Raw genomic sequence first — 24599 nt, 5'->3', positions numbered from 1 at the left:
TTTATGCATTGTAGTTAAGTTTGGATTGTCTGATTTTTGTCTTTGACAGCTGCAGCATCAGGCAATGAGAACATACAGCCACCACCGTTAGCTTATAAGAAATGGGGTCTACAAGATATTGACACTATTATTGATCATGCTAGTATTGGTAAGCATTACTAGTTCAAATTCTTACAGAATTTGCTGCTTTTTTTTTTTTTGCTGAAGTATCTTATTTTAGAAATGTACGTTTATTCTTATGTGAAAAGAAAATGCATTCCCTTTAGAGAGACACCTGGAAGTTAGTTCATACTTACAGATTATCGTAGGTTTATGTCTCTAGGAAATGGTTGCAGTTTTAATAGTTATGCCCTCAGCAGCATTATTGTACAGTTTTAAGTCACTCACCATTTGACTTAATTTTTCTGTGGACAAGTTTAATCCATGTAATTATCGTATAGATCAGTCTTCTAAAAATGTAACCTTTAGACCAGCAGAATATAGATAAAAGTAGATTTCTTCTTGCAACCAGTACTTCAGGGCTTACTGTGTTAGGCATTGAGAATACAGAGGTGAAAAGACATGGTCCCTGCTGTCAGGACAGCTAAGTTTAGTTGGAGGAAATGTAAGAAACTAGTTATAGTAGCACAGCATAATGATTGTGGTAGTAGATGCGTGGACCAGCTAGGGTGGGAGCAGAGAAATCAGGGGCACTGGGGGAAATCAGGAAGAGGAGGTTGACTTTAACCTGAGATTGAAAGAATGAGCAGGGCTTGACCAACAGAACAAGCACAGAGGAGGCATTCCTGCCACTGTGTACGTAGGCTTGGGGTGGAAGTGCATTGTGTACCAGAAAAACAAAAGGTGCCAAGGTGAGCTGGCAAGAGTGAGGCCACATATGTAAATAGGAGGCAGATTTTGAAGAGTCTAATATACTAGGCAGAGGAATTTAGGTCTTTCTCCTAGCCACTTTGAGAACCATTGAAGATTTCTGAGCAAGAGAATATTATCACTTAGCCTGTTAGAAAAATCACTCTGGTGGAAGTTTTGAGGCTGCAGAGTCGGGGTCAAGACTAGAAACTAGGTGCAGTAAGGAAGCTATAATAATCTTGGTAAGGAGTAATGGGCTTCTGAATTAAGGTAGTAGAAATGGGGATGGAGAAGAAGGAAATTCTATTTTAAAATGTATATGTGTTTTTTTCTGTTTATCAATATAGTATATGCTTGTTGAAAATTCAAATAGTGCATAAATATATAAAGAGAAAAAGAAAAAGGAAAAATACCCCTTAAATCCTACCATCCAGAGATACCCACCATTGGCATTTTGACAAACATCTTTACAGACGTGTGTGTAAGTGCATGTGTAATATGTGTACGGTGATGTAGAGAGATGTGTTTTCATAAATAAGATTAAATAATGCCGACTATATTAAAGTCTTTTTTCTAATCAACATATTATGAAGAACTTTTCACATCAGTTTTGCTAAATATGCATTTTATCAGGGTCCTAACAGAAGACAGATGGCATCCTTGATGTGGGATAATTGAAAGGGATTTTATTCACACAGAAACTATTTATAAAGATGTGGTAAAGGACAACCACAAGGGGTAGTACAGTATCTTAGGACTCTGAGCAGCCCAGCTGTTAACCACTTTCCGACCTACAGGGATGAGAGCTGGGAGCAGTTCTAGAACTTGGAGACAGTGAGTGAAATCAACGCCCTAAGAGCAGGATGACTTCTGTTCAAGGGTCACAGGGAAATAGATACCATGACTTCGTTCTCATTTCTTTCTTTGATCTCCTGATGGGGCTTCCCATTGTCTGAACCCAAGTGGAAGTCAGCATAATCTACACACACTGGCCCCTGGGAGAAGCAGGGGGAAAAGGAAGGAGTGTGAATCTAGAGGGTCAAACAGGAGATATCTGATACACAGACCACCTTAGTTTATTGTCGTGTGTTCTTATATGGAAAACTCTGTGATAAATACCTTATTATAGACATTCAGTTCGTCTTTACTTTTTTGCTAACATAAAAATGCTGTCTCCAAAGTGTTGAGTGCAGTTCAGGGTAGCTTCCCTGTTCTGTTAATTAGACTTTGGAACATTGAAACAGGCTAGGAAAACTGATTGGATAGAAAATATTACTCTATTCATTTATCTCCTAGCCTACAAAGTCGGAAAAAAAGGGTACAATGAACTTTATTGTATGTGTGTCTTTATATAAAGGTGTGATAAATGCATTCAACAAATAAATGAATACCTGTTATGTCCCAGGCGCGAATATTGGTGCTAGAAATTACAAGGCAGACAGGACGGACCCCTGCCCTGATCAAGCTTACACTCTGGTAGTGTGGAGACAACCAATAAACAAACCAAATGAATAAATATGGTGATATCAAAATGTTAGTATGGGTCATGCGGAAAATAAGCAGAGGGTTATGATGGAGAGTAAAGGAAGAGGGTACTGTAGGTAGACAGATGAGGAGAGGCCTCTCCGGGGAAGTGACATTCAGACTGAGACGTGAAGGATGAGAAAGAGCCCGTTATGTAAAGAGGTGGAGGAAGAGCCTTCTTAGCGAAAGGAGCAGCAAAGAAGTAAGCTTGCGGGGCCTCAAGACCTGAATGTTAAAGAAACAGAGAGGAGGTCAGTGGGACTTGACTGTATAGAGTTAAGGGGAAAATGGGCTGACGTAAGATTGGAGGTGAGAACTTGGGTCAGATCACATAGGATGAGGAGTTCGGATTTTATCCTGAATGCAGTGGATGTTGTTGATGGATTCTAGGTACCGGATATTTAAAAATATCCCTCTGACTGCTTTTTAGAGGGAGGACTGTAAAATAAAAAGTGAAAGCAAGAAGACCAGTAAGGAGTTTGTTTCAATAAGAGAGAGAGACGGCTTTGTCTAGGGTGGAGGCCGTGGAGTTGGAGAGAGGTAGATAGATTTGAGATATGTTTTGCACTTGCTAAGGGATGGATTTGAGAAATGAGAGAAAGGAAAGATTCGGGGATTTCTTGGTTTTTAAATTTGAGCAAATGAGTAGATGATTAGACTGTTTACTGAAATGAGAATAAGGAGAAAAAAGAGATTTGAGGTGGACAAATTGAGAGTCATGTTCTTCACAGGTTAACTTCTGATGCAATTATACGTTCAGGTGGAGGTGTCAAGTAGACAGTCAAATATATGAGTCTGAAGCTCAGAGAGGAAGTCTGGATTATCAGTATATATTTGGGAGGGAGTGGTGAACTGTGGAGTGCTTCATAGAATTCAAGAAAGGGGGAAAGTCCATTGGATGTGATAACATAAAGCTCTTCATTGACTCTGATATGAGCAGTTTAAGTGGAACAGTGAAGATGAAAGCCAGATTGGGGTAGGTTTAAGAAAAAAGTATTTCCACCCCCTACTTTGAAAAATCAGAAGCACAAGAACAAGAATTCAAATCACAGCATCTCCATTTTTATCTGCAGTCCTAACCTCTTCCTTAAACTTCATACTCATTTTCCAACTCCTACTGAATGTTTCCACCTGGGTGTCCAGACTAAACATATACAAAACAGAATTCTTGATTTCCTCCCATCAGACCTCTCTCTCCTTTTTTTCTTCTGTCTCCCTTATCATCTCTCTTCTTGTTCTCGTGTTCACACCAAAAGATTTAGAGTCATCCTTGACTCTTGTCTTTTTCTCGTGTTCTTTATCCAGTCCATCTTTTGCCTCTACCCCAGTATGTCCTGAATGTGACCACTTCTCATCTTCGCCATTGTTAGCACAGTGGTCCAAGCACTGTCATCTCTTGGCTGAACTTTTGAGGAAAAAAATTCTAACTGGTCTTTCTGCTTCCTTTTTTTCCCTCTTTACAATCTGTTCACCAGTTAGCATCTAATGTGATTATTTTGAAATATAAATCATATTTTTGTCACTCTTCTGTTCACAACCTTATAATGGCTTCCCATCTTATCCCTAATAAAATCCAAAAGCCTTACAATGGCATACAAGGCCTGACGTTGTCTTGTTTAGGTACTTCTTTTACCTTATCTCCTTTAGCAGCCCCCACCTCTGTGTTCTACCATGCTGATCTCCTTGTTCCCCTGACACACCAAGCATCCCCCCGCTTTAGAGCATTTGTAATTGCTGCTCCTTCTGCCTGGAAAATTTTACCCAGCTAGCCACGTGGCTCTCTCCCTCACTCCATTCAGGTCTCTGTACAAGTATCATTTTGTCAGAGGCTTTCTTTAACCACTATATTAGACCTAGAAAATTATCCAATGAGTTTGACTTTATGGAAATTTATATTAAGAGGAAATTTAAGATGTTTCAAAGTGTGGGAAGGCCTCAGACATTCAGGGAAAACCCTAAATGACAAGGTAACGATAACTGCAGGAAAAAAAAATTCACATCTAAGAAAATGTAGTTACAGTAGGCAGCCTGTCGCAGCAGTGCGTAATGTTTACAGCATTCTTAATAATGAAAACAGTGAATGTGAATTTCGTAAAAAAGTTGAGATATGGGTTTATTAGAAGGTTATGGGGAGAAGAGGAAGACCTGTAAATAAGCTGTATCTTCATTTACTTTAAGTCAATGAAAAATAATGCTAAAATTGGGTATTCAAAAGACGACAGTCCTGTAGAGTCCACCAATTTGCTGCAGTATAGAGAACAGGACAGAATGTTGAATAATGTACAGGAATGCAGTCAGCAAAACCTAGACTTTGGGAAATCAGTGTCAAACAGCCTGGTTTCTTCAACAAAGAGATTTCAAGAGACTGGGGACATGGGAAGGGGTCAAGGAGTATAGTAGGATTTGGGGCTGGTCTTTTATACCCATTTGTTTGTGGTCCTTCCTTTGAAACCCAGATGTGTTGTTTTTCTCTGGCAATGATCAGCTGTTTTGCTGCAAACAGCAGAGAATGCAGACAGTTTAGGTCAACAAAGGTTGAGATTTAGCCAGCTAAGTGTGTAGAGGGAGAAAGGGACAGGGGAGTGGTGGGTTTTGATTATGGTGGAACATGAATCTAAGAACAAGGGAAGTGATCACAAGAATTGCTTGATAAATAGCAGGATTAATGAATTGAAACTCTTAATGAAATTGTGGAATTATTACAGGAAGTTACTAGAATAATTAAGATGGAAAACTAAGAGGTGGTGGTCAAAAGGTGATATGCTTGATATCAAGGTTTCAAAGAATATATAATTGATGATGACAGTATCTAAGGTATAGCATTGAAAGTAGACAAATGTGGAAAGAAAAAGATCACTAGTGGTAAGATGGAAAGAATGGATCAGCCATCTCTTTGGAATAAATTCACTTAAAATTTTGGATACGTATTACAAAATTGTCCTCTAGATAGCTTGTAGCAACATATACTCCCACCTATAGTGTATAGGAGTATGAAGAGAAGTTATGTTAAAACTTAAATTTCAATTTATATGCCACACAGTTCACCCTTTTGATTTTGTTCTGGTAGAGTCAGGCAAGACTTATGCTAATTTTATCATGTAGTGAAAACATTTTATATGTTGAATCATGTATTCATTCATGAATGTGAGACGAGCATTCTCATCTTTCAGAGTCATCCAACTTTTACAAGATTATTTGATCCCTTTTATCCCTAAATCCAGTAAATGGTTTGCTTATGAACTCCTAAAATTATTTCCTTTCCCAGAACTTTTCTTCAGGAGGAGTACATTTTTTGACTGTTTGCAGGCAAAGTAGAGGCAGTACCTATAAATGAAAACTAGGATAAATGGTGTTCCATCGTATAGTATATTTGAGTTCAGAACCTCTCAGCCAGGTGTCTTCATGGACCGTGTGAGTACCCGGGTTTGAAGGCACTGCCTGAATCCACGTGTGTTGGAATCTAGCAGCAGATCTTTACTTCCTACATCCTCCCTGTCTTTCTCTCCCTGCCACTCAGGTGAATTTAGATAACACTGGTTTTTCCTCGGCTGTTCCACATAGGCGTGTGGATGTCGGCATTCAGTCTGTCTGCTTGTGCTCCCAGAGCCTTGGGGAGATGAAAAGTAGCTCTCATTATAAATGGGTGGGGATTTCTGGACTATGAAGTAAATATTTGAAAGTGTTTGTTTTCACTGTGTTGGGAAGGGTATGGGAGCACAGATGCTGTGTCACCTTCTTGGCAGGAGTGTAAATTAACACTACCTCTATGGAATGCAGTGGAATAATACTTAAATTTTTTTTAAAATATAGATCATCTTTGAGCCTGCACTTCTGTTAATAAAAATTTACCAAACAGGTAGACCTCTATGGATTTGCAAAGACATGTCAAGGATATATACTGCAACATTATTTGTAGTGGCAAAAGATGGGAAACAACCTAAGTGAACATCAGTAGGTCAAATCAATTATAGGATGGCCACACAGTGGGATGCTCTGAGTGACTGAGGAGAATGAGACATGTCTCCTTGGTATTTTATTAAAGAAAAAAACCAAGGCACACGTCACTTTATTTGATGTGCTGTCATTTATATATGTACAACGTCTCTGGAAAGCAGCATAAGAAACTGTATCAATTGTTGCCTCTAAGGTGTGAACTGATACCTGGAGTATAGGTGGACTATACACTTCTTGTACCATTGAATTTTGTGTCTGTTTAAAAAATTGATATTTAAATTTTGTTTTTTAATAGCTTAGAGGAAATGATAGATGGCAATTCTGATATCTTATGAATATTTTATGACATCGATTTTGTAGCTTTTAAAACTGACTTTTGTCTGTTAAATAAAACTAAGCAGTTAGCATCTTAGAATGAAGTAAAAATTTAATGACCTACAATGACAATGTCATTTCACTGTGTTCAAATCACGTGTTGTTGTTGTGTTATCATTAGGTATTATGACTCTGTCCCCTTTTGATCAAATGAAGACTGCCTCCAATATAGGTGGATTTAATGCAGCAATTAAAAACAGTCCACCCGCCATGTCTCAGTATATCACTGTAGGGTCCAGTCCATTTACTGGCTTCTTCTATGCTTTAGAGGTAAGCATTTTGTCACTGATCCTAAGTAAGGCCATCCTTACTTGATTTTTCAACTTGTCTGCAAATTGGATATGGTAACTTAGCCTTAGAAAGATTAAGCAGTTTACATTTCTACGTTTCAATTTAAGCTAAAATTAGTCCCAACTCACTTTCTTCTAAATTCTTTAGATTAACTGAAAAGGTGCTAAAATCAATATCAAACAAACAAACTTCTTTGATTCTGATGCCCTGAGTTCTTGGACAGTTGAGTGGTCTTTAAATACTGGTACAATAGTTAGAAACTTGGGGCTGTTAATGATGTCACCCCACCAAGGATTTGAGTAAATGAAGAATTGTAAAGACAGAAAAAGCTGCCAGCTTAGTTGGTGTAATTGCTTACTAAAATATGAGAAAGTTAGGTGTTGGATCTGACAGCTCTTATTTCTTGTTTAAAAAGCACACTTCTCAGAACTGTCTAAACTATCTTTTTACTTTAATAAAAATATATATTTAACAAAAAGAGAAAAGATGTGTGTAGATGAAATCCATACTTCTGCTAGAATAATGCCATCTTAATGTCCTAGTTTAATTTTTTTAATTAAATTACGATTTAAAGAGGGAAATCCTAAAAGATGAAATAGACTACTAATGATTTTACTTTTAAAGTATAGAGTTAAAACTTTTGATTATACTGCTATCTCCTAAAATAAAGTTTTTATGGTACCCTCCCAAAGATGCTGAATATTGTTGCTAGTCCAGCCTTTACAACTTTTCAAAACTTTTTAAAGTAAGCATTATTTAGAAAGTATATTTTCTTTCTGTGGTAGCTGTTTGCTTTCAAATGTTCTGTTTTTCAGGGCAGCACACAGCCATTGTTATCTCATGTTGCACTAGCAGTTGCCAGTAAACTCACTTCAGCTCTATTTAATGCTGCCAGGTAATTACATAACAATTACATTGAAAATTATCTAATTTGTATCTAGCTTGGTTTTAATATATTTTGAGAGTCTGCACTTTGAAACGCTGGAAGCCCTGTTTTTATTCTAAGCTTGCTTTCTTTTCAGTGGTTGGCTTGGTTGGAAAAGTAAGCACGAAGAAGAAGCTGTCCAAAAGCAAAAGCCCAAGGTGGAACCAGCCACCCCATTAGCTGTAAGGCAAGTCCATCGTGCTCTTCTTGAATTTTCATATTTTTAGAAGTATACTGTGCAGTTTATGGTCCTTCAGTGTGCTTAACGGATTTGTTGATCTCATGAGTCTTTGGAGCTTCTGAAAGTCATTCATGTGGGATATTTTTTCCACCAGAAGGCAAACTCCATGAGGACAGTGGTTCTTGCCCATTTTGTTCACAGCTCTTTCCTGTGATGTAATAGGTCTCAGTTGCTATCTGTGGAGTCTGCTTTTTTACAAACACCTATGAACTTAGCTTAAGTACAGGAAAATTAGTTTTGTGAGAGCTGTTGAATTTCTTACTTTAAAAGGTTTAGTTTGTCAGTAAGCTGTATAAACTTCAAAAGTACCTAGTGATTTCTCTTAAAAAAACAAAAACGGGTGTCACGTGCATTCAGGCACTTTTTAGAATGCTGGTTTGTGCTCCTTGCTTACTTCAGCAGGGCTGCAGGATATCTAGTGTATTCATCAGGTTTTAGAGGGGGAAAGGCATGGTTTTTACTTGATTTTATTTTTTAAATCATTTTTTATTACCCAATATAAAGTTCTACCATGAAGGAAAATAAAAACTTCCTCCCTTTTTTAGATAGTCTTCAACTAAAGAAATATAACTAATTATCTGTTATTAAAATTTCTTGAGATTTATCTTCTAAGGTTTTTTCATCTTATTTTAAAATGTTATGTTATAACACATCACATCTTCTAAATTCATGCAAGAATCAAGAAACAAGCCAAATGGCCTGTGCATCCAAATAGATGTAAGAAAGTTTGCGCACTTGGTCTCAGGGACTTTTCTGAAAGTGAGCTCTCTGGGTCCTTGCTCAGTACCTCTGTACTTTTATTTTACTCACAGTTCTAATAAGATTGGTTATAGACTAAGAGCAGTTTAGAGAGAACTATTTAGAAGGAAAGTTCTTGCTTCAGGCAGATACATTGGTGTCAGCAAGATATGAAATCTAGCAAAAAAGAGAACAGATTAGGAATAAGAACTTAAAATAGATGAAAGATGCCTGTGTAGGAGGCAAAGCATTCTAAAATTTTGTTGGTTGTGAAGATGTTGTTTCCTATGACATGACTACCACTCAGTCAAGGAAAGATAGTTATACTTGATGTTCTCTAAAAATATAAGGTTGTGGACTTCTATATAGAAAATCTGTGAAATAAAACATGTGTTTTCATTTTATAGTAGAAGAAACTTCTTTATGTATTTTATAATACAAAATATCAGCTATGATTAGTTAATAAGTTAACTATTAGTCCATGCAAAGTTCATATAAAAACAAATTTGGCCTATTTTATTTGTGCATTTTATTATTCTGTTATATATTTCTAGATTGGAATGTGATTTGAGCTTTTTATTTTCTTTTAAATATCAGGTTTGGACTTCCAGATTCTAGACGCCATGGTGAAAGTATATGTCTGTCTCCATGTAACACACTGGCAGCAGTGACAGATGATTTTGGCAGAGTTATTCTATTGGATGTAGCTAGAGGAATTGCAATACGCATGTGGAAAGGTATTTCCTTACAAAACATCCAGAAAGAAAGTGGATTTTCCTTTTATCCCAGTTGTTGAGCAACATGATCGTCCTTTAGCTTCTGGTTGATAAAACTGTTTACTTACTCCTTTATGTTTATGCTTTGTTTTCGGTTTTGGACATGAACTCAGATCAGCAACACTTGATCTAGTTGTCCAGTTGATGTATCCTTTAAGTCTGATCAACTTTTAGGGACTTTTAACCTCTTTCCATTCTCACTGTCAATTCCTGAATTCAGTTTCTTGCCCCTGCTACATTCATTCCACTTTTCAAGGCTGTACTTGAGTGAAATGTTCTCCTCAAATCTATAATGCCAAGTCTTTCGGATTTAAGTAAGCAAAACCTAGCAAAATCCATCTTTGCTGACTTGACTTCCATATCCATATGCTTGGGTCAGTTCACTTAGCTTCTTGGTAACTATGCCAGTTAGGAGTTGCATTTAGCTGCTAATAACAGACCCCAGTAAAGGATTGATATGATATCCTCAGGAACCCAGTCTCCATCTGTGTAGCTTCCCCGCTCAAAGTTATCTCATGGTACAGATGGCTGCTGGAGCTCTAGCCCTCCTGTCTGCATTCCAGGAAGAAACAAGGGGAAAGGAAGAACTGTCAGCTAAGTCAGTCCATTTTGAAGATACTTCCTGAAGTCCTTCCAACCTTTTTCTAAATACATTGTCCAGGACTTAGTCACGTGGTCATACCTAACTATAAGGGAGACTTGAAAATATTTAGGCACATTGTCAACCAGAACAAAATAAAATCTCCTTGACTAAGGAAGAAGTGGAGAATACATTGTTTGGAATCATCCAGAATAGTAACGTGTCAGCACAGACCCCTGTTTGGAAACTGCAGTTCTGGTGCCATGTGGTCTGTACTTAACAATGTGAGGAGTAATGGATTCAAGGACATTAAGTTACTCTGGACCAGACTGAGTCCATTGTCACCTTCTTGCCAAAGAATTCCTGCAGTGTTTGCCTGCCACGTGTTTGTGTCTGTAGAAATAAGTTTCCGTGCTGCAGGTACATCATTTCTCCTTGGTGTTTGTCTTCTGAAATAACCTCAAGGGTATCTTCTCAGCAAGACTTTTCCAGAATATGGAAGACATAGGTGTGCCAGCTGGTCCAGATCCAGGATGGTGATCTTATTGCTGGCATTGTTGTCTGTCATTCTGGGGCTGGTGCAGTCAGTGTCCTCCCCATACCGAGGAGAGAGGGAGAGAGGGATCAATTACCTGTGAGAAGGACCACCCTAAATGGAAGACAGCGTCAGCTGTGTCTTTCTTCTCACTTGCGGGAGCTTCCTCCCATCCCTCTACGGCCCATGTTTTCCCTCTCTCTGCGTACCACCTGGGGACTGGAATAGCAGGAAATCACTTTGATCTTTTTCTTATATTTTAACTGGACTTTTGTTTTAAATCCAAACCTGATAAAAACCCCAGAATTTTTTGAAGAGAGGGAGGAAAGGGAATGGGATCAGGGAAAGGTACTCATGAGGTTTCAGTGATACGTGTTTTTAAAGAAAAAAAGTGATTGGAAGCAATTATAGCAAAATATTAAGATGTAATAAGACTTGGTGATTAACTCAGTGTTTATTATAATTATTACTATTTTATGATTAAGATATTTCATAATAAAAAGATAACATAGTGTTATAGCTTTTCTTAACTAGCCCCCCCCAAGAAAAATATCCCAGAGTGCTTCAGAAGGCCGATATTGAACTTAGATAAATAAACTAATTAACTTTGCTTTTCCTCTGTCTCCAAGGGTATCGGGATGCACAGACTGGTTGGATCCAGATTGTAGAGGACCTCCACGAAAGAGTACCAGAGAAAGTAGATTTTTCCCCCTTTGGGAACACTCAGGGTCCAAGTCGAGTAGCTCAGTTCCTCGTGATCTATGCGCCAAGAAGGGGAATCTTAGAAGTGTGGAGCACACAGCAGGGGCCTAGAGTAGGCGCCTTCAACGTGGGAAAGCACTGCAGGTGAGCTGCAGCCCCTGGCGTTCTCCTGGTTACAAACAGGAATGCTTTTATTGAAGGGAAGCTTTTATTAAAGCTACTTATTAGATTGCAGGTTGTTTGAGAATTGAAATGTTCTTTATTGTGGTTTTTCCTGCAAGCGCTTGGTATGTAATTAAGGATTAAGTATTTAATAATGAAGGAATCTTATTGAAAATCAGGCATGATATGCTGCTGAATTAAAGTCAGCTTTGGTGCCGCCGTTTCTCCCCATCCCTTGCTTACGCCGTGGAGGCTCTGAAGGAAAGATTCCTTCAGATTCCCCTGGTGATGATGTTAAGAGGGGTGAACGCCTTGTTTGCCATTGCAGCAGAGGCCTGATTGTGTTCCTTTAATTTTCCAGCACATTTTAACAAGATAGAACTCAGCCAGTCAAGTTCTACTTTACTTATATTTTTGGTATCAGTATTTATTTGCCATATTAATGCTCCTGAATTGATGATAATGTAGGGGTCCTTAGCTATAATAAAAGCACCTTTGGGAATTTCTTCTTTCTCTAGTATTTTTTACCATGTTGGTATGTGATTTTCTCAGGCTTCTGTATCCTGGCTATAAAATAATGGGCTTAAATAATGTTACCAGTCAGAGTTGGCAGCCACAGACTTACCAGATCTGTCTTGTTGATCCAGTGTCTGGAGGTGTGAAAACAGTCAATGTCCCTTTCCATTTAGCATTGAGGTAAGGTTAACGGAGTGTCCGCTTATTAATGTCCCTTTGCTGACGTTGCCTACTCCCTTATTTTGCGATTTGTTTTGCGGTTATTGTTTTGTTTTCTTTTCTCATTAGACTGATACCTTTAAAGTTAAATAGGAAGAATATGAAGGAAAAAGAAATTTGGAGCATGTGAAAATTAGAAGGAAAACAGTTTCACATTCTGTAAGAATTTGTTGTATTTATTGTTTTAGTGATAAGAAGAGTGAACGAGCCAAGGACATGCACTTAGTTAAGAAACTAGGAGCCTTACTGAAAACAAAATCTCCCAGCCTCGGTATGTACCGTTTAACAGAAAGAAGAAAGCATACTGTTATGTCGTTTTTAATAGAATATTCTAAATGGAGCAATCAAAACACTCCAGTGTGTTTGTGAGCTATTGCATCTCCTTTTTGGAGTGAGGTGAGGTACCAGTAATCACCTGTACTTTTTACTGGAATTGCTTTGTAAGGATGAAGTGTGCCATCTAGGGAGGGTTAAAATTTGTAACAGTGAAACAGTAATTCCTGAGAGAACCTAGAAATCCTGTAAACTGATGGTACAAATATGTGCATTTTTCTTCCAGAATAAAGTTTACGTGTAATAGAAGTGAAAAATTTACTTTGGTTAATTTTCTCTTTCTAGATTTGATTGAAACTGAAATAAAGGAATTAATTCTTGATATTAAGTACCCTGCAACCAAAAAACAGGTAAGCATTTATAATATATGAACCATCCTGCTGAGTAGCTTTCCCATATCCCTCTTAAGAAAACCTTTTTTCCCTATTTCCCTCTAAACATGACAGGCTAAAGTCTTCTTTTCATGTTTTTATTCATGTTCATCCTTTTTTATATTCCCATGTAGAAGTTCCTTTTGTCTCTTTCTTTCAAATTAATATTACGGTACACGCAAGTGCATGTGTTTTATTCACACACACACTCAAATCTACACATAACACATATTCAGATTAAATAATAGTAAAGCAACCACATGTGTGTGACCACCCACCTTAGGAAACAGAGTGTTACAGGAACTCTGAAGAGCCTGGCATGTCTCTCCTCCATCCCAGCCTCTTCTCCCATCCCTAAGGTGACCAGTGTTCAGAATTTTGTTTCTCTCTCTTTTGCTTTTCTTTATGGTTATATCATTTCTTCATGACTCTTTTAAAACATAGTGATGCATTTTCTGCCTTTTAAAGCTTTATGTAAATGGAGTCATGCTCCATGTCTTCTTGTGTGACTTACTCTGTTCTTCAGCATTATGTTTCTCTGAGTCCTCTGTGTTCATACACGGAGCTAACGTTGATTCATGCACTGTCCTGTGTGAATCCCACTTGGTGACTATCATTTATTCATTCACTCTCCTGTCAGTGGACATCTAGGTTGTTTCCAGTGTTTTTGCTCTTACAAACACCAATACTATGATTATCCTTGTGCATGTGCCCTGGTGCACATATGCAAGAGTTTCTCTCGAGTTTATACCTAAGAGTGGGATTGTAGGGTATGAGCTTCTTCAGCTGCACTAGTTGATGATACATTGCTTCTCAAAATACTCATACTAATTTCTGTTCCCTCTTGTAGCATATAAGACGCTTTGTTGCCCCGTAGCCTCAACATCTCATGGTTTTGTCAGACTTGCCCTTTGCCAGGCTTGCAGTTATAATATGATAACTCATTGTGATTTCTTTTACTCCCACTTCTCTGGTCCAAACTCCTCATAATGCTGCTCAAGTTCTAACTCTGCGCCTTCTTACGTGACACTCAAATCCCCTGGACACCTCTGAACTCCTGCTCTAGTTTTAATCAGAGTCAGATAGCCAAGGACTCCTTGTTTTCTAACTATTTCATGTATATTGGTCATAGCTCCTCAACTTTTTCCTATTTACCTCTTTTAAGCTCCTTCAAATGATGTATGAAAATACATCATTTTCATAATCCACAGCATCTCAAATAATGTCAGATACATGGGAGAAGTCAGTGAACACTGATTTCTTTTCACCCCTTTTACTTTACTGTTGCAGTCAATTTTTAAAAACACTTTTGATTGTTTTGTTGTAGAACAGGCGAGTCCCTGTGGTTTTTAATGGGGTTTTCCATTCCCCTGACAGTGCTAATTGGCTCTCATTTTCCTCAGGGTAAAGTCTCAGTTATGAAAGATGACCCTCTGATTTCAAGGTGGGCAGCTAGAGAGGCAGCTTAGGGAATCTGTCGCAGAAAAGGAGGGTTGTAACCCAAACAAGTCTTCTCATTCTGATACCATCTTTCTTCTTATCTTATGTCACAGAGCAACAAAATTGGAAACTTTAGCATAGTGCACACTGTCTTCTTGATTTTTTTTATTATACTACTGAATTATGTACAAAGCTATGAATTTTATAAAAATACTGGAAAGCTAATAGTGAAAGTTGTATATTGTTTTACGACACTAAAGGGAGAAAAGAAACCAATTCAGGCTTTGGAAGACTGAATAATGGGAAAGTAAGCCAGCTGGCAGCTTGTGTCGTAGTAGACAGAACAGAGGCAGATTACTTCTTCCTGGGTATTTGCCTCTTTCCGTCTCTGTCTTTATATCCTCCATGTGGTTGCCTCATCATAGGTTTGACCAAGCTCTTGAGCCACCATCCAAGTCCATCTCCCCCACAGACACACAGAGGTTGTGTCATGATCTGATATTTGTCTTATGCCACATTCTCAGCCTACCTTTTAAACTAAGCTCATCAATAAAAATTAATGTAGGTTGGCTGGCACCGTGGCCTAGTGGTTAAGTTCAGTGCAGCCCAGGTTCGGTTCCTGGGCGCAGACCTACACCACTAGTCAGCGGCCATGCTTGGTGGCGACCTACATGCAAAATAGAGAAAGACCGGCACAGATGTTAGCTTAGGGCAAATCTTCCTCAACAAAAAAATAAAATAAATAGTGTAAAGTGCTAATATGACAGAATAAGTATGCACTTTAGCTGCTGTGTCTAACTTATTCGTGATTCTGATGGTTACTTCTTTAGGCATAAAGAAATATTTTGGAATTGGTGATGAGGGCTCTTAAATACCTACTGGGGGCCAGGAAGGGGTAGGTGGGGTGAAGTAGGGAGTATATATATCTAGCGTGGCCTATAGATCAGCCAGCCACACTCATATGCAGTAATTAAGCAGTAGTTAAGTTGTTGTCAGTTTTTATTATGGACGTGACAGTAATAGCCCCTGCTTGTCATTTGTACTTAAGCAGTATAGATTTATCAGCCTCTTCTTATTGGTGAATAGCTTTATCTCTGTTTCTATTTTGTCTTGACCATTCTGTTAAACATCAGGTACCTTCTAGTTGTTTCATTCTCAGTCTGGACTTTGTGTCCTTATACCATGTTTAGCATGGCATGAAATTGATTACATATTACATATGATACAACTTTAATTCTTAGGTCTGTATAGTCAAACATGTTAAAAGTGGAGTTTCCCTTTGAAACTTGGGGTAGTGAAAGTATAGGCATAAATATAAAATTTTTTAAAAAATCATTGCCTTCTAATTAGAATTGCTCAATATCTTTCCTCTAGGCTTTGGAAAGCATTTTGGCAAGTGAACGTTTACCATTTTCCTGCCTTAGAAACATCACTCAGACTTTAATGGACACTTTAAAAAGTCAAGGTAAGGAGCTGGCCAAGTGGCTTAGTGGTTAAGTTCTCCTGCTCCACTTCAGCACCCCAGGGTTCTTGGGTTCAGATCCTGAGTGTGGACCTACACACCACTCATCAAGCCGTGCTGTGATGGCATCCCACATACAAAATAGAGGAAGATTAGCACAGGTGTTAGCTCAGGGACAATCTTCCTCAAGCAAAAAGAGGAAGATTGGCAACAGATGTTAGCTCAGGGCTATTCTTCCTCACCAAAAAAAAAAAAAAAAAAAATCTTGCACTATGCTGGGAATAAACCAAACACTATTGTTGAGAATCCATGAAATCATCACTAGTTTCAAGTTCTACCTATTAGTGAGATTCCTAAAAATTTCAAGTATTTAGTATGCTAAGTTTTATTATGGCCGTAACAGCTTACATAATATTTGAGTTTACTGTATCCTGAGTAAAAGTTCTTGGGGATTTTCAATGTCTGCCTTTTTAAAGAATAAATATTTGGTTTTTTATTAGATATAAGTATTTAAATTATCATACAAAAATGTATGGTATAGAAAGTGAGTATTTTTCCAGCATTAATCTTGAAAAAAACCTGATTGATGGAGCACATTAAGTGGGATTCTATTTTTGGTCCCTTTGCCAGGCTTTCTCGAGGCTACATCTGTCACAGTCCACAGTTTCTGGTAGGATTATGGTATCTTTGTCGACCACAAGAGCAGGAAGAGCCAGGCAGCTTTCTGTCTGTCTGTCCTCAGCGTGGGAGCATAACAGGCAGCATGTGGGTTATGGGAAGAGGGAGAACATTTTCAAAGCTGTTTCCAGATCCTTTCTTTAAATTTGAGTATTTCACTAAGGAGTTCTTTTTTCTTTCTTTTTCTTTTTTTTTTTTTCCCTTACCATTAGACCATCTTACTTAAAAATTTAGACATTTTGCCATGATGGAAAAATTGTCTTTTCCTTATTAATCTGTTGTAGCTTAAGCATCCAAATATTTAATAAAATAGAACATCAGGGAATTATATAATAGTATTGAGATTTAATGAAAGAAAAGCCTTTTTATGAGTCTGTTAAATATATCTCTTTAATGTGTTTTTTTCCTCCCTTTTAGAGCTTGAGTCTGTTGATGAAGGATTGCTGCAGTTTTGTGCCAATAAACTGAAATTACTTCATCTTTATGAGTCTGTCAGTCAATTAAATTCCCTTGATTTTCATTCAGACACGCCATTCTCTGATAAGGTGAGTAATCCCATTACTTATTATACAAAATAATCTCTTTGATTATTTTTAACTTTTTTAATTGGTAGTAAAGTAGTAAGAAAATTAAGAATTTTTATAAAATGTAAAAGTATGTTTTCTTTTCAAGACCCCCTGCTGACTCTGTGCCTTACTGCTAAATTTATATTTATGCTAGAATATTGAATTGTATTGTTAATCCATTTTTGCTACCCTAGAAGAATTTGGTTTTTCTCAATTTGTCTTTTGAGGTTCTTACAGTACAATTTCTAGACCAGATTTGACAATTAAAATATATTCTGTTCACTGAAGTAGCAAAACTTTAATTTCTTTTAAAGAAAAAAAAATGATTCTGCCAAACAGAAGAGACCAGTTTTTCTATGTTGTCATTGTTAGCAAACTCATACAGCTTGCTCTGTTGTGTACTACATAATGAAATACATTTAAAAGATATTCTATCTTACATCAGAGTGTTTAAGCTAATTACAGTTGTGTGCCACATAGTGCTGTTTTAGTCAACGACGGACCACATATACGGCAGAGGTCCCATAAGATTAGTACCATACAGCCTAGGTGTACGGTAGGCTGTACTATCTAGGTTTGTGTAAGAGCACTCTACTATGTTCGCACAACGACAAAATCACCTAATGACGCCTTTCTCAGAACATATCCCCGTCGTTAAGTGATGCATGACTACACAGTTCTACGTTTGTGTTCCACAAAACATGTTCTATGTTTGTATTCCACAAAACATGAACGAGTGACAGCACCTTGTGAGCTTTCTTACAGTGCAGCATTGCTCCTTTCTGAAGAGTGTATACAAAATTCTTACTTTCCAGGCAGAGAAATGAAGCTTCCTTAATAGAGAATGGGGAGAAATACTGTCCTCTCTTCTCCTCAGATCACTGTGTGACCGTGGCCAGGTCACCTGGCTTCACGGCCTCATGTCTTCTACTTACCTAAAGGAAAATTATTACTAAGATGATTTTAGTGATTTGTCAAGTCACTAGTAATGCTTTAAAAAAATTATCTGGTATATCTGAAAGTTAATTGAGGTTTAAAGTGGAAGCCTTTTATTTTAAATATACATACATGAATAAAAATTTTTAAACAGAAAAATGGGAGAATTTTTCTCTCTCTAATGGAAACAGCTTGCACATTCTAACATCTTTTTTATCTTTGGGATTATAGGTGGAATTTATAAAGCATTTTAATAATCTATTCATAATAATATTCTGTGATTGCCTTTATAAATGACAAGGCCATTTTTTCAGGGCCCTGTTTTTCTGTCTACTTCAGCAATAGTGTAAGATCATTCAAGTAATAAGAAAGTTCAAGTTGATTAAGCTATGTTTACATGATTCCCTTGGCATTTCATAGATTTTTCAATGCCTAATTTTTTCATAAGATCGAAACTTGCTCCCTGCTAAAGACAGGTAAATATACATCATTAATAATCCCACACACAGTTCCTTTCCACTTGATAGCCCCATATAGTGTGCAAAGATAAAAGAATTATAGAATTTTAAAAATCAGTTGGCAGATTGTTCTTTTTTATTTTTTAATTTTTAAAGCACTTTTTAAGAATTAAAGCCGTATTTTGCTGTAGACTTGTTTAGATCCTTCAGAAAGCATGCAGTCAGCTTCTAGGCTGAATGGCTAATTTTGTACATATGAAACTAAAACGCAGACCTGAATCAATGCATTTTTGCTGTCTGTGGACATAGTTCATGAGTTCCCCTTATGACTTCAGTATAGCATTTAACTGCTGGTATGTACTCAGTAGCATTTTGCAGTTTACTTCTTGTTTTAAAAAACAGCAGCCTTAAATAAATAAATAAAGCTGCTCTGGTTTAAGAATGCAGCTTTAATTATGTAGCACAGGGGGAGAAAGTTTTGCTTGCTATACAAATTTATGATCTGTTACGTGCTCGTGCGTGTGTGTAAACTTGCCCCTAATTTAGAAAAATAATAGTACTATCAAGAGATGTTTCTGCACATATGGCATGTAAAAATAGTTTGAAAGGCTGGCAGCTTGTATCTGTGACTTCTCAATCTCTGAATCCCAAGAGCCACACAGAGGATCTGCGTGTAGACACAGTGAGATTGTTCTCCAGTGTTTTTATTTGATAGCGTTTATGTTGCTTAATAAATGTGTTCAATTTCTTATTGAATAGCTCTTTAGTTTCCTCAGAATCACAAGAGTTGAAGTTGACAACCTTTTAATTTTTTTTCTGATTACACAATATCTTTAAAATTCAAACATTTCAAGAAACTTTCTAAAAATGATACTTTTAGCAATATGTAATGTTTCAAGATGAGCTTATTTAAATAACCTCCCAGTCATGAACTTGAGAGTAAAGTTATAAACAGAGTGCATTGTAGCTACCACAGTCATTAAAAAGTTATCTTTTGCTCATGGTCTTGCGTTTCATTCAGATGATGGGGTTGACACATATGGCAGATTCGTGGAAAGAAACGTGGTTGATTGAGGACTTTTTTTTTCTATTTTTAAGGACTTGGCTGTGTTACTAAGGCTTGATGAAAAAGAACTCCTTCAGCTCCAGGCATTATTAGAGAAATATAAACAAGAGAACACCAAGACTACTGTCCGATTTTCTGTTGACAAGGATGGTGTGCTGCCTGTAAAAACATTCCTGGAATATTTAGAATATGAGAAAGATGTGATCAACATAAAGAAGATAAGCGAAGAGGAATATGTGGCTTTAGGTAGGGAGAATAAGAAACTGCTCTTTGAATCCTCGCTCTTCTAGATGAAGGCCTGGAAGGGGATCCCAGCATCTCAAAGATTCAGTTTGTTTTGAAATTAAATTAACCAAGGAATTTAAGGTATATTTTCCAGTCAACAGTAGATACTCTGGATGTATAGCTTCTATGTCATGAAAGTTGTGTTAATAAGTGTGCTTAAGAAACAGTGTTAGACATGTGATGATTTGCCTTCTGCTTTCATAAATCGAGCAAACTGAACCATTGCTTTCCCTTCTCTCCTGTTGTTTTGCAACTCTGGGGATCTAGATTGCAACTCAGCAAGATCGTTAGTCCAAATGGTAAGCAGTCGTTGGTTAATGCGTTCTGTTTTTGTGTCACTAGGGAGTTTCTTTTTTTGGAAGTGTTTGCATGGAGAAAGCTCCACTGAGGACATGTGTCACACTTTGGAGTCGGCTGGACTTAGCCCTCAGCTGTTGTTGGTAAGGTTTCTTGTTGCTAGATGCTATCTTTCTTGCTAATGTCATCCAGAAGTGTCAGTCCTTTTTTTACCACTGGCTAAAGCATATCGTAGAACATACATGAAAACTTTCTAAAAATGATCCAAGAAGTTTATAATCACCATTTTTAACTGGATAATATTATTTTATTTTTCTCATTCCCTGTAAATTATAACAAGCATATTCTATAATTGGCCTAAAATAAATTTAGAATCTGACATGGATGCATGTATTTACAATGGACCGTGATCATCAGTAAAAATGTTCATATTAGAACTAAAAAAGATCTTATTTAGAGAACAAAGTTCCCTTAAAGTAATATAGAATTATCAAACATTCCAAAACTTTGTCTATATGTTAGGATTTAATCTCTGTGCTGTAACAAATATAAATAAAAGAATCATCCAATGGAAAAACTACACTAAATTTTAGTCCTTTCTGAAAAGGGCAGGGGAAGTTACCCCACCATCATCAGTTCTCCACTTTACCACCCCCACATGTACACATATATACATACTCTTTCGCACCCCCACTCACATCTTATATTTTGGCCAGGATTTAGGCATTCTGCCCCTATGAACTTATTGAGTGTGTTAATGCATTGTTTTAATTGAATGTTTAAGTTCTTTAAAAATGCATTTTATTCTTCTTCACTACGCAGTATATATGTCAGGAAGTAAAGCAGTTAAAGATACACATAGGATGTACGTGGATGTTCATAAGCAGCTTTATTCATAATAGCCAAAAACTGAAAACCACACGAATGCCCTTCAGTCTGTGAATGGTTAAGCAAACTGTGGTGCATCCTTACCATGGACTATCACTCAACAATAAAAAGAAATGAGCTATTGACATGCTCAGCAACTTGAACGAACCTCAAGGAAAATATGCTGAGTGGAAAAAAGCCAATCTTAAAAAGATGCATATTGCATGATTTCATTTTTGTAACAGTCGTGAAATAGCACAATTACAGAGATGCAGAACAGATTAGTGGTCGCCAAAGGGTAGGGATGAGTTGGAGGAGGAGATGGGTGTGGCTCTAAAGGATTAACACAAGGGAGTCTTTTTCTTTTTTTTAAAGGTACTCAAATACATCTCAATTTTATTAGGATCTTCTATACACACATTGTTTGCCACTGAAAACTGAAAGAGCACAAAAAATTGTTAGAATTCAAATTTTTGAAAACTTGAAAATCTAGTTAATGCACCCTGCTCTGATCATGCTCTAGCCAAACCACCCAGTGTTTTCTTTACATTCTTTCCACAGGAGTTACTTTGCTTCAAATTCTTGATGTTGGGTTTCATCGTACTGACTTCAGGCTTCTAAAACACAGGCAATACTTGAGACATCTTACTGCTTCTTTGGGTCAAATCAAGAAGTTAAAGTATATTGAAGTCATTCAGATGCAGACTACATAGATTCCTTATAAATTACTGGTATCGAGGTAGAAGAGAGATGCAAGAAAAGAAGACATCATAGAACTTGTATTACAGATTATCAAAATACTGGTGTACAGTCCATCTGAGCATAGCTTTCCCAAGCTGTTGCATAATGATCCTAAAATTACTAGCAAGAATAAGGTTTGTGGCTCAGTCAGCTCTGTGTGATAATTATTCTCCATGCTAGTATTCTCAAAAAGATCTCGATGATACAGGCAATAATGACAGCTACATCTAAATCTTTGAGTTCTTGATTGAACCTCAATTTCGTGGTTCTCTTTGAAGCACAGGAAGTTGGCTAGAGTAGCAGTATTTAATAATTTGTATCATCCTTTGCATCCTTTCTTTCCGAGCAGTTAACAGTGTCCTTACTTCCCTTCTCCTGTAGGGTATGCCATCACATAACCCCTAAAATTTCTTTTCTCTGTCAAGCTATTTGGGTAGACATTCTGGTATAAGGGGAGGGAATTTGGTACTAGGGTTGAGAGTCTAGTTACTAAGGTTCTTTGTTAATGCTTCTGAAATAGGTGGCGAGGCAACTGGATCTTCCTGGGACTTTTCTTCACTGGGCATCTGAGAGGACTCCAGGGTCCAGGTTGGGTTAACTTTGATGAGTCCATTGGAAGTTTAGTCACAGCTTGAAGCTCTTCCTAGATCTTTGGGTTGAGTAGAAGGTGATGGGCAAAACTCTCCAATTGCTACAGAGTAGCCTGGCAAGAACTATATAGCCTAGAAAGAGTGAGAAAAACTCAACTCCAACAAACTGTGATGAGAGAAAGAAGTAACCGAGGGAGTCCTGTACTGATGGTCTAGTTGAGTGTCTTGATGGTGATGATCATGCAAAGCTACACGTGAGATAAATTTGCATGCACACCCAAATGAGTGCATGTATTGCCTGTGAGATTTGAGTGAGTTCTATGGATTTTACCAGTGTCGATATCTTGGTTTTGATATTGATATTGTGTAAGATGTTAACATTAGGGGAGGCTGTGAGAAGGGTGCCTAGGACTTGCCTGTGCGTGTCTTTGTGCCACAGTGAATCTAAGTTAAAAAGAAAGGAGACAAATATTCAAAGTTGAGATGATTAAATAAGATGAATACACAATACTTCTTATTTTACATTGTGTTTAATCAATATCAATGAAATTTTGTTGTCTGCTTTAAATCTTGGGTTTCTAAAGAAACACTTGAAAAAAATGAACTTCAAACCTTACCTCAAGCCATATTTAAAAATTAGGTCAAAGTGAAACATAAATATAAGAATTAAAACTACAAAACTTACAGGAGAAAACATAGGAGAAAGCTTGGTTTAGGCAAATATTTCTCAGGACACAAAAAGCATGAACTGTAAAAGAAAAATAACTGATAAATTATGCTTCATCAAAATTCAAAACTTCTGTTTTTTTAAAAGGCTCTGTTAAGAAACTGAAAAGGCAAGACTTTTTTTCAAATCTGATAAATAAATTGTATCCACATTATACAAAGAATTAGTACAACTCATTAAGACAAACAATACAATAAAAAAAAATCAAGATTTGAACAGACACTCATCACCCAAAAATATACCTAAACAATGGCAAATAATCTCCTGAAAGATATTCAACATCATAAGCCTTTAGGGAAATGCAAAATAAAATCACAGTGGTCTCTTTCCCAAGAGAAATGACTAAAATTAAAAAAGACTCATCTTACCACAGGTTGATGAGGATGTGGAGCAGACAGAACTCTCAGCACAGCGGATGGAGATGCAAATTAATATGACCACTTTGGAAAACAGTTTGAAAGTTCTTATAAAGTTGAACATAGATATACCATAAAATCCGACAATTTCACTCCTACGTATTTATCCAAGAGGAATGAAAATATATGTTCACATCGACTTGGACTGAATATTTACCCCAGCTTTATTTATAATAGCCCAAACTTGATATAACTCAAAGATCCACCAACTGATAAATGGATAAATAAATTACAGTATATCCATACAATGGAATGACCTACTGATATGTAAAATAACATAAGGGAGTGTCAGAAGCATTATGCTGAGTGAAAAGACCCAGAAACAAAAGACTACCTGCTGGACGATTTCAGTTACATGAAATACTAGAATAAGCAAAAATATAGTGACAAAGGAGATGAACATTTGCCAGGGGATGAGGGTGGGGGTTGGAAACTGACCACAAAGAGGCACAAGGGAGCTTTTGATGGAGACGCACTTCATCATGTTTATGGTGTTGTTTACCCAACTTAAAATTGGGGAATTTTATTCTAAATATATACATTATACTGTAATAAAGTGATATGTATTTATGGGAAATTTCCCTACTTGAAACTCATATGGCTGTGATCTATAAGTATATTATTGTGCTATAAAATTTATAAAATGGGTTATAATTTTAAATTAAATTATTTTTTAAAAATCATCTAAATCTGGGAGACTGTGTTTCACACATTCCAGATGATTGATCTCTTTTCCCATTGCTTTTCCCAGAGGAAGATTTTATGGCTGGGTTTCATTTTTTAAGTATTATATCAACAGCTGAATGCTTTTAAGCAATCTTGTAATTTTTAAAAATCCTATCGTGAGTGCAGAGTAATAAGGCATTTTCACTTAAAGCATGTAATTAATAGTCGTGAATGGGAAAGGAAGGGGGAACTTCTCTGAAAAAAAATACAAAGCCCAAGAATTAAAGTGAGAAATTGAATGTATAATAAAACA

At 37.0% G+C, this 24599-nt stretch overlaps 1 protein-coding gene and 1 non-coding gene across 2 annotated transcripts in view; both read left to right on the top strand.

Annotated features, from left to right (window-relative positions):
* Nucleotides 1–24599, top strand: part of RAB3GAP2 (RAB3 GTPase activating non-catalytic protein subunit 2) — a 98480-nt gene that overhangs the window by 48089 nt on the left and 25792 nt on the right. Inside the window, exons 9-21 of the mRNA NM_001309159.2 lie at nt 50–148; nt 6824–6972; nt 7809–7888; nt 8016–8105; nt 9495–9634; nt 11418–11634; nt 12205–12348; nt 12576–12658; nt 13006–13070; nt 15906–15996; nt 17089–17216; nt 19730–19943; nt 20325–20422. Of these exons, the coding sequence (NP_001296088.1) occupies nt 50–148; nt 6824–6972; nt 7809–7888; nt 8016–8105; nt 9495–9634; nt 11418–11634; nt 12205–12348; nt 12576–12658; nt 13006–13070; nt 15906–15996; nt 17089–17216; nt 19730–19943; nt 20325–20422 (1598 nt within the window). The remainder of the gene's footprint in view (nt 1–49; nt 149–6823; nt 6973–7808; nt 7889–8015; nt 8106–9494; nt 9635–11417; nt 11635–12204; nt 12349–12575; nt 12659–13005; nt 13071–15905; nt 15997–17088; nt 17217–19729; nt 19944–20324; nt 20423–24599) is intronic.
* Nucleotides 2080–2153, top strand: MIR664 (microRNA mir-664). Its single transcript, NR_033068.1, has one exon. It is a non-coding gene; the product is annotated as a microRNA mir-664 (primary transcript).

Source organism: Equus caballus, chromosome 30, assembly GCF_041296265.1.
Source record: "Equus caballus isolate H_3958 breed thoroughbred chromosome 30, TB-T2T, whole genome shotgun sequence".
NCBI classification, from domain to species: domain Eukaryota; kingdom Metazoa; phylum Chordata; class Mammalia; order Perissodactyla; family Equidae; genus Equus; species Equus caballus.
This window is presented reverse-complemented; position numbering and strand designations above follow the sequence as displayed.